At 48.6% G+C, this 11,014-nt stretch overlaps 1 protein-coding gene across 1 annotated transcript in view; it reads right to left on the reverse strand.

Moving 5' to 3' along the window:
* LOC104290039 (aryl hydrocarbon receptor-like) overlaps positions 1 to 471 on the reverse strand; it is a gene marked incomplete at its 3' end in the record, with an annotated part of 45,414 nt that extends 44,943 nt beyond the window's left edge. Inside the window, exon 1 of the mRNA XM_009889090.1 lies at positions 435 to 471. Coding sequence (XP_009887392.1) covers positions 435 to 471 — 37 coding nt within the window. The remainder of the gene's footprint in view (positions 1 to 434) is intronic.
* Between the last annotated feature and the right edge of the window lie 10,543 nt (positions 472 to 11,014).

The raw sequence follows: 11,014 nt of genomic DNA on the forward strand, positions 1-11,014 counted from the left end.
AAAAGTTGTCAGCAGGACCAAAACCACAACCTGAGACAGAGCAGCTGCACAAGGCACCAGCCACCAGTGCATAAACAAAACCAGGCTCTGTAACGCTTGGCTCGCCTTGTGCTTTGCCAAAGCAGATGCTGAAACTCAGCTCCTCCATCCCCATGGAGCAGATCCTGAAGGACCTCAACACCTGTCTGCAGCTTCCCAGACACTGTGAAAGGTAGATGCTCCAGGCAGATCTCTGAGTCTTCCAGGACCACAAGGTCTGAAGTTGAACCCAGCAGTGCCTGCGTTCACAGGGCAGCCATGAGCAGAGAGGCTGGTTCGGTCTCCCAAGTGGAGTTCCCCCATCTGTCAGCATCTCTCTGTTATTCCATAGGCAAGCATGCAGCAAAGGCACGCTGTCCCCTGAAGACCTGCTCTCTTCCACTGCCAGGGCTCACCTTCCATCCCAAAGTCCTCTGCATCCTCCGTGGGCATTTGCCAAGCATTGGCTCATAGGTAGGTGGGAGCAAGGAAGGATGGTCTGTGAGGTCTACAGAGCCTCACTGGTGTGCATGTGAGACTTTGGGGACAAAATGCACTTCCACCAGACACAAGACCATCCCAAAGATCGACTCTGCTCCATAACCAAATGCAAAGCTTGTCCCAGTTCTAATATTGCTTTTAATGAAAAGACAAAAAAACTGATATGGCAGCAAAACCTCTGCTTCTGGGAGGTCTGGGAAATTCCCCTCAGGCTCAGCCCACACAGATTATTTCAGGAGCTATTTGAATACCAAGGGGCCGACAGCCCAGGATTAAGTTTACAGCACGTGTTTATACAACAGTGGGTCAGTCCTGAGTGTGCTGGGGCGAACATGCACATGCTGCCATGTCCCAACTGCTCCCCTACCCTGAACACCATCCTGCTGCAAGTGCTGCCGCCCAGGGACCACACGGGGTCCCCTGCCTGGGTTGGAGCCTGACAAGCCTGCACAAAGTCCCAGGCACAGGCAGGCCATTGGGCAGAGCAGCATGCAAGCACGGCAGCCACATTGCCCAGGCAGGGTCCTGTGGTGTGGATGGAGCAGGTTTCTGGCAGCACCCTTCCAGCAACTCACTTTTCTGATCCCTGGGAGCAAAACATAGGAGCTACGAATTATTAAAGGTCTTCAGTCCTCCTCTGCTAGCTCCCAGACTGCTGTACTAGAGGTGCAAGATAAAAATACATCTTCATGATAGAAGAGCAGCTAAAGGGTGCTGTCCTCTACTCAGAGGTCTGGTTTAATGGTTTGATATTTCCCCACAAAAAGGAAAATTGATCACAACTGCTGCCTAATAATAGACTTTGCTATCAGTGTCTAGGCTGCACCTAAGCTGTGGGGCCAGAGGAAACAAGTTAAAAATCAGAGAATGGCCCACTGTCCTCCATGCAGATGCCTGCCACCAAATCCAGCCTGATCCTGCACACAGGATCAACCCACCGGGGCCAAGAGGCTGCTCTCGTATAAACCATAATCCCTGTGGGGGTCTTCCCCATGACCTTCACCAGTTTTCTATCCAAGCCACCCAAGGAACCCCAAAGATGACCCGCTCTTGGCTGCAGACATCTCAGGCTGGCCTCCCGCCTGGTGTCCCCCAGCTTTGTCTCTCCATAAATAGTCCTGTGCAGCCCCTCGGGTCAGCAATTCAGCAGAACTGCCACAGCGCATCAGCCTGACAGAGCGGAGATGAGTCAGAGAGCTGCTGCAGCATCCTCCCTGCCGTGCGGCATCCTCCCCTCCTGCCTGGCTACCCTGGGGAAGGGCAAGGCAGGAACTGGGCAAGCTCAGCATTGGGGAAAAGGTGACCTTCTCAACAGAGCACTTGACTTCACGTTGGGCAGGGAGACAAGGTGCAGTCTTCACCCTCATGGTGTAACTGGTGACAGGCATTTGTAGGGGGGCAGGGGGAAGAAAAAAGGACTGGCTTTCCTGGGCTCCCTCACTCCAGCCACCAGCATCGCCTTTGCCACTGGCAGCTGTGGAAGGAGGAAGGTGAGGAGAGGGAAGTTGGTCACCTGAAAGAAGCAAGGCTTGCACATTTCTCCTGCTATTTCTTCAAAGAAAAAAAAAAAAAACCTAAAAAAATTAATCAGGACCTGCAGGCTATTTTGTCACAAAAAGCCTTTTAGTAGAGTGGAAAAAAAATCTCTCCCTGCCTGGCCCCATCTTCAAGGAATGAGCTCCCTGCTTGCATCTACCTCTCCACAGGTGAAGGATGGTTTCTGTACCATGGTGCATGGTCCATGGTGCGTGGTCCTCACGCACAGGTACCCACTTTGCTCACCAGGTCTCTGCTGCCTGGTCCTTTGCTGTCAGCCCCTGGGAGCAGGAGGGGGGGCGGGCCAACAGGGGTGGGTTTCCTCCCTCCAACTCAAGGACCCCCCTCAGCGCCCAGCCTGTGAAGCTGATTCACATGATGCTGAAGGGACACCTCACCGACTACCAGGTTTGCCAGTGAACTCCTGAACCTACCAGGGCTTTGTAGACCTGAAAAAAATCTCTGCACCAACAAGTGGGTATTAACATTTTTGAGAGGATATCTCCCAGCCCCCTTCCCTCCACACAGAAAAACTTCTAAGTGGCAGCAGGGTTTCACACTAGCTGCTGACTGCAAAGGAAGAAAACGAGACAACTTGGTCCCAAGCCCACTCCAGGTCTTGATGCAGGAGAAGCAGCAGAAGGAAACCCAACTGCTTCATGGTTCTTCAAGAGCAGCGAGGGGTCATGTCTTCCCTCCGTGACATTATTTAAAGGAGGCAAGAAAACACTGAACTCAGCTGCAAGTGATGGTAGGAATATCTGCATGGCAATTATTAGTCTGAGCAGGTCTTGCAGGGAAGAGAGAGAAAAGGGATTTTGGTAATGGTGCTCCCTGCAGGCATTCTGCTGTAGGGCTCAATGCCCCAGTGCGTATCAGTCACTCTCCAGGGGAAGGGGAGATTGGTTGATTTACTTATTAATGAAATTGCCTTCTATCCACCTCTCTCTTTCTGTCATTTGTGCCAATTCTCTGAAAAGCAGGTCTTCCACTCACACAGCAGCAAAAACCTTACTATCAGAGATCTCCAGATCTTCCTTTTCCACCCACCTCTCTGGCTCCGAGATGCTCATGGGCAGAGGGACCTGCAGTTCTGCTGCTTGGTACGCACACCCTCACATTAAAGAACCACCCAAAATTGTTTTCCTGCACTCTATTACAAAGAAGAAACAAAATATTGGAAATTTAGAAAAAAAAAACTTCTTTGGGTTTCTTTTGAATAAACTGAGGTTGTTTCATTTTTAATCTAAACTTTTAATCTAGAAGAGTCATTTAAACAGAAATTCGTATCCCCCCAGTCAGAATTATATTTTCCTTTTAAAACAAATGAATAAAGGGTTTCTCCCACCATAAGAAGTTTTGCTGATGAGCATACACAGGTAGAAGGCAGCTGATGCCTGCCACCATCCACTGGCAACATAAGAGTAAGCAAGTTCCCTTCCCTTCCCTACTGCAGCAGCCTGAGGTTGCCCATATCAGACATCACCCATCTCCCTCCTCCCTTGGCTTGTCAGGGTCTCCCCCTGCTAACAAGGATTTGCATTGCCTGCCACCCTCCCCAGTGGCACTGCTGGGAAGATCCTCCAAGACCTGACACATCCACCCATGAGAGCAAGTGCCCCCACCCAAAAAAGCCACGGAAGAGCCCAGCTCCCTCCCTCTATCACAACACATCAATTCTGCAATGCTCAAGTGAAACCAGCACAAGAGCTTTTACTTCCACTGGTAGGAACCCCACAGGTGACACAGCCGCAGCTCAGCAGGAGCATACAATGCAGAGAACAATGGCATGATGCTAGGGGGACAAAATTTAGCCCAAATGCCTTCTTGATTGCCACGCTCAAACCAGTGGAAAACTAAATTGCTGTTGTGAAGGCAGGCAAAGCACTGCAATCCCCCTCTGGCTTCTCCAGTGGCACCTATGTTGTCAGTATGCCAAATCTGATCTGATGCCAAACCACATGTTTTACAGCAAGCTTACACATCTCCAACTATTTTGAGAAGCAAAGAACAGGAACATGCACTTAGTAAAGCGTATCCCATTCTGAGATTATTTTTTTTTTTTTTACTGTCCAGCATGAACATGAGCCAACACAAGATTATTCCACTTCTACATACAAGTAAGACTTAGCAAACATAGCCAGAAGCTCCTCTGATACGGAGTATTTTAAATGCATTAGAAGGCAAGAGCATCAAGGAAACTGAGAGAAGCAGGCAGAGATCTGCTGAAACCAGGCAGCAGAGCAGTCTCCTCCTTGATTTGCCGAACCATCAGTTCATTTCCCAACACTGAGCTGTACAGTGCCCATTTTCTAGCAACTGGCAAATACTACTTGAGTTTCCCTTTGCTTATTCATAATGGATGCTATGGTTTTACTTACCATTTCATAATACCCGCCACAGCTCCCTGTTGACACAAATTTCATTAAATAGATTAATTATTCATCCCTTGCCTGAACGGTGTGGATACACCACCTTCTGTGAGCACGCATGGTGAATAATGGATGTCTTGTTAAAAGATCTAATTGCACTTTTAAAAGCAAGGATGCTTTGACTACACGTAGCTTTCTGTTGCGCCACCAGAGGCACTTGAGTCTCAAAGGGAGAAGCACGTGCAGAGGTTTAAACAAGGACAAAGAGGACAAGGACCTGCCAAGGCTTTCCCTTCTTCTTCCAGCATCAATAGCAGTTTGAACCCTCCTGCTCCCACCACTCATCCCTCAGGAGCTTAAGGGGTGCGTCATCCCAGCTCAAAGCCTTAACCTGGAGTTTCTTGCCAGCTCTGCTCCTGTGCTTGCATTTGCAGGAGCCTTGAGAGACCCTGGCTGCTTGTAGGCAGCAGAGCAGGCAGCCACCGAGAGCCCACTGTAAACCACAGGGACCTCCGACAGCTTCCTACCAGCTACTCTCATGAGACCCAGAAAGAAGTATTTGGCAAAGAAAGCACGCAGCAGGAAAATTGCCTACCTAAGGGAAGTCACAAGACTTTCCCAGCTTAAATTGCTCCTCCAGGGTCAGCTCATTACCTATGCAATTAAGAGAGCAGATTGATCACAGGACTAGACTTTATTTTCTTAAACTGTCCCTTAGGCTTTATGGCTACAGCTATTTGCAGCATGTGGCCCAACAGTTCATAAGGTGGGAGAGTAGACAAAGTGAACAAATGAGCAACATTAGCCATCTAAAAACCACCACACATCTATAAATGCATGTCTCAATCTCACACCCTCACCTGAGGTTTCAGGGGCACAGTTGTATGGTCTATAACAACGTAACGATTTAAAGCACTTTTCCAGTCTGACACAACTGCCATCGCACAGCTCTAGCAATAACTGTCTGGATTTGTACCATAGTTTAAAGGGTTAGGTTCAGTTCTGAGGCTGCACACCAATCCTGCAGGTGCCATCTGAGATTTTAGGAGGACTCCAGGAAAACCCCCAAACCCTTAGCACCTGCAGGAGTGGTATTTTTTTAAATTACATGAGAGGCAAACTGCTTGGGTTTTGGATACACAACATTAACCTTCCATATAAAACATACTATGCATAGCTCAAAACCACATACAGTCCAAAATGAAGGCTACATCTACTGTCTGATCCACGATGACAGACTGTGTAGCTGATAATCCATCTCAAGCCAAAAATTTCTGACATCACAATACATGCCAGGGTATTTTCCTCCTCTCCTTACAGCCACAGATGCATCTGAGCTGCCCAGAGGCCATGTCTTAGCTGCTGGTGAGCCCAGCTCTCCGGGTAGGATGATGCACACAGGCAGAGGTGCATCTACATCCCTGAGGAGCCCCATTTCGAAGCACAGTTAGCCCATTACTGGCTTACAGCAAGGGTCAGCAGTGGTGTTCAAGCACACACCTCTTGGCACCTTGGACTGAGCTTTCTTTATCCCTCTTCCTATGGTTTATTGACCCCAGACTCTATTCAGAGCCTCACATGAAACAAAGGCTGCAGCTCAATCGCTGGATGTTGGTGCCACAGCAAGCATGGCCACCTCAAGAGTGTTTTGATTAAAGTGGAGAGAGCAAACATCTGCATTCCCAGTGGTGTACTGCCCCATGCTGCCTCCTCCCTGGCTTCAGTTTGAGGAACAGCTGGAAAAGCTGTGCTGCATCATAGGCCCTCCAAAACAGCACAAGCCATGGGCCCAACTGAGAACTGGGCAACTACTGAGTCCTGGTAAAGCCCCTGTGCACAAGGAACAGAGCCACAGAGGTACAGGTCCGTGACAGGCACGGGACCACCTGGAGACAGCACACTGGCCCCCACGGGCCAGCAAGTGCTCAGGGGGGGCTAGCTCTCACACCCAGAAGGGCCAGGCTCATTGTACGATGAGCAGCACAGCTTGGACAACCTTCCCAGCACACTGAAGGAGAAAACCACAAGAGGTACTTCTCTGAACTGAGCTCTTGATTATTTTGAGGTCTGCCAATTGACTTTCCACCAGGCATTTATGTGGACCAAGCAACACAGCCATCATCCAACAGCCACATGACAAGGCACCTTTGAGGCATCTTCCTTTTTGCTAACAAATTACCATCCAGGGCAAGATTCAGAAACAAATCTTCCCCTGGAGCATCTTCCCTGCTTCTCTCCCCCCTTCCAGAGGGCGAGGAAAGCAGAAGAAACAGAGACTCTTCCATAAGCCAGCAGCATTTCACAGGCCCCTCGCATCAAGAGGAGGAATGGGGAGGGATTAGAGGAGAGCAGCCTACCAGGCACTGCTGGGCTAAGCTGCCAGTGCTCATCCGGTATGACGTGCAGTGCAGACCCCAGCATGACAGCACTGGCCACCCGACAGCAGGATGTTGGCTCCGAGAGAGGGAGAGGAGGATGGCAGGAGCAATACTTCTTGGTGGCTTGGCTTCGCTGCACCACTCCGAGGACAGTCCTCAGCATGACAGGGGGAGACAAAAGGGGGCTCCCGGACTCTGGGAAGGTGCAGACCACTGCAGCTGGCTTTTCAGATCCGGCAGCAACAGCTCTGCAGCACGCTCCTACCTCTACCAAGCCACACATGCCGAAAGAGCCTCCTGCAGGGCAGGGAGGAAGGCTAAGACAGTGAACGAGAATTAAAAATATTTGTCTCACCAAGAGGGAATAAATAAATAAGACATTTGAAGGGACTGTTGTAAAAGATAAGAGACCTGGACAGGAAAGGAAAAGGTAGAAGCCCTTAAGTCAACTTGCATGGATGTTTGGATAGGACCTTTGATTTGGAAGCCAACTTCCGCTCCTTTTGGTCCTCCTGGTCCAGGCTAATGATGCTTTACCCAGAAGGATGAGATGTGGGATGGGCAGGGCTGGGCTCCTCACTGGAGTCCACCTCCCTGGTGGGACACCTCTCCCAACATCTTAAGTCCTCCTGTGGCCCTGCTCCCCCACTTAAGTTTACCTTTGTCATGGTAAGCAGCATTACCGAAAACAGAAAGCATTTGTATATACTTTGAGCTGCAAAGCCAGGCAACAGGGTAAAAGAAGGGCACCTGGGAATCTTGCAGAGGACAACAATGCTGCTCCATCACAAGAGAAGCCTCTTCCACCCCACCACAGATAAAATGTGGCACACTGGGGTGTGCTTGCTGGTGGCACAGCTGGCTCCCCACCATCCTCGTTGGCCCTGCACTGTGCCACGGGAAAATCTGCTGTCCTGGGGCAGGCACTCTGCAATCCCAAGGCACTTTGGTGCTTTATGTCCTGAGGGCTGAAGGGTCCTTCGGATGGTAGAAATCAGAGAGAACCTCCTGTCTGACATCAGGACACCTGGCCACTCAACTTGCAGCCCAACATTCATCTAATCAGTGTTATACAATTATTGCTGTACAAGGCAAAAAGCAGTGCCTCCTTCCACGAGACCACAGCCAAGAGCTATCACGGCCACAAGCCCTCCTTCCCCAGAAATGCTGAACACACATGGCAAACTTCTGGCACTACACTGCTTCCTGCTTTGGAAAGATTTGCCAGACTGCAGAAAAAGGAACAGAATTAGTAGACAAACACACACACACAGATGCTCTTGTCCTTTGGAAGAAGACAATCTAGCATCAGAGGCTTCACAGCAGAGACACCCAACCCAGTACTTGGCACATACTGTGAAGGAAAAGTTTGTTTAGATTAATAACCCTGCTTAACAAAGACAATATTTGATGGTCTCTAAACCACTCTAAAGATTAAAGAACAAAACACTGAATGGCCTTAAACCTTCTGATTTCTGTCACCTAATTGCAGGCCTAAAAATCACACTCCCAAACAAGCAGTAATGGAACAGGAACTGTTTGAATTTAGGCTATATAAAATATAAAAATCCTCATGCATGAAGGAAAACCATGTCTTTTTGAAAATCAAATACCTCCTGGCAATATCTCCCCAAACCAATGTTCAAAACTCCACTGTTCAGATAAAAGTTTGCAGATGCTTCTTGTATGTGGTACCTTGGCCACCTCTGACAGCTAAACAGCAGGTTTGCTTCCCCTGCACAGCCCCGTCAATCCACCCTGACCTGTGCAGATTGGCGACTGCAATGTAAACACAAGGACGTGTTTAACAAGAGCTGTGAAGCCTGCTCTGAATTTTGAAGAATTTATTATAGGGCCAGAAGATGATCAGGAGCCCAAAAGAAAATGAAAGAAGCTCCCAAAGATTTTACCAGCAACCAAGACCTAGAACCCACCTGGGTTTTAATCACTTATGCCTGTACAAATTTCCCCATACACAAGCTACACATAAATCAAGATGATGAAAAAAAACTTAAAAGGAATTAATTTTCAAATAGCCAGGAGAAGGAGGCATGCAACAAATTATTTAAGATGGGGTCTGGAGAAACAGCAGCTGGCATAAGCCTGCTGGGTGAATTGATGTCAGTGATCATTCTCACCACCTGAGACCTGCTCCAGGAGGACATGCTGCAAAGATGTTTCTCCTCATAAGGCATGGCAGCACGCTCTGGTTTCTACCCCTGATTTTCCCTGGTTTTCTTTCAGGGAGTGCTTAAGCAGGAACACACTTGAGGCCTCAGCTGCCTCTCCTAACTCTGTTCCCTGACTGACCAAGGGGAAAAAAGCCTAAACATGCGGATGACCAAAAAAGAAAAAAAATGAAAAAGGTGAGGAAGTAATAAGCAAGAGACTTTTGAACAGCAGCCTTCCAAAGCTGAACTTTCTCTCAGCTCCAGCACAGTTTGTCAGTGACCAACATCGCTCCGGTATTCACAGTGAAAGAGACTAAATTCACTTAAAATAAATGGATTTGGTACATGGGCTTGCCCAGAGCTCCTTGTAAACGGGTGGGGGTTTTTGGTGTTTTGTTTTGGGTTTTTTGTTGTTTTTTTTTTACAGCTGCAGAAAAGACTCAAGGAGGCCTGCAATCACTATTTGTATCTAAAAGGATGAGGCTTTGCTCCTTTCCTCCAACACCTGAATTACTGTGACTTGCCTTAAACCAGACAGAGGCGGGCACCATCCCATAGCTTCAGACACATTGATGCGTTCAGTGGTTGGGAAGCTGGCTCCACAAAATAAAACCAGATGGAATGACAGAAAAATAGAAAAATGAGAAAGAACCTCAGAACAGGATTTTCTAGTTTCTCACAATGCAAAACCAAAGTAACCCACCGTGCCAGGGATGCAGGAACATCAGACCCCAGGATGCACAGCCCTAGCAGAGCAGGGGCCTCATCCCCCCCGAGTCATCCTGTGCTCACTGCTCCCCAGCCAAGCTTGCACGGCACCCTGGCACAATCACCCTGGAAAGGACACCAAGCCCCAAAGCAACTCCTGGTGTGACGTTTTGCAACAAGACAAGCCATTTCAAAACCACCATTTTAAGGAATCCCTGCCACCCCTCCAATTTCATAAATTCTCTAAGCAGCAAAATTTAAATCATTAATGTTTCGGGGGAAGACCAAGGCCTGCACTGTGCCACGGACTTCTGCCCCACACAAGAATAGCTGTGCTTCAGAAACACCAGCACCACAACAGTCCTCCTCTGCTTCAGAGATTCATTGGGGATGATGGGTTTTGGGCAACACATTCAGCATTGCAAAGGCTGACACAGCGGAACTCCTTACCAGGGCAAAAACAGCGTGAAAAACACAACCAATACCATCAAAAGTTGACCTGATACTGCAAGGCAAATAACTCCTCTCCAAGACCATTCATTTTTCATTTCACTGCTTGCCAATCCCACAAGCAGTGTTTAAAAGAGAATGGGAAAGAAGGAAAAAAGGGCATTCAACATATACAATAATCTGGAATTGAAAAGAGAAATTGTGGTGTTTGAAGTCATATACAGTATTCTCAAGTCACTGCTATTTCACTGGGAAAATCCAGGGCTGCCTAAATACCCTCCTGTGGGCTCCTATTAATTAAAACAATTATAGCCCAGTGGAATGCAGACATGCCTTTAACACAGTCTGTTTTAAAAGGTTCCCAAGTAAATTGTAACCACAACCCAGGTAATTATTATTCATTGCCAGACACCGAGTATTTCTCTAGTCTATTATAGCAGGGGAAAAAAAGTCACTTGGATCCTGAAACTTTCCAACTGGGCTGCACAATACACTGCTATCCTTACAGCTGTGCCTGCCGAAGCCTCAGCCCGCGATCACACAGAAACCCTCCAGCCGAAACCTCAATTTTCTGCTTCAGCAAAACCCACAGACAAAATCAACTTCATCTGTCCAGATCCCTCTAATTCCAAACAAGTGGAAGCTCTGCTTTCGCCCAGGCGTGATGCATCCTGAAGCCTCGCAGCTTGAGATTGCAAAGCAAGAAAATCCGGTGTTAAAAAGGGGGGTGGTGGGGGTGGAAGCACTTGTAGGGGAAAAAAAAGCACCTCTAGGGGAAAAAAAAGGGGGGGATGCTCCCGCCGGCGGTGCCCCTTACCGCTGAAGAAGCTCTTGGCGCGGAGGTAGCCGGCGCTGAGGCGCAGGACCGACAGCTTGTCCA

Source organism: Charadrius vociferus, unplaced genomic scaffold, assembly GCF_000708025.1.
Source record: "Charadrius vociferus isolate BGI_N301 unplaced genomic scaffold, ASM70802v2 scaffold361, whole genome shotgun sequence".
Taxonomy (NCBI): Eukaryota; Metazoa; Chordata; class Aves; order Charadriiformes; family Charadriidae; genus Charadrius; species Charadrius vociferus.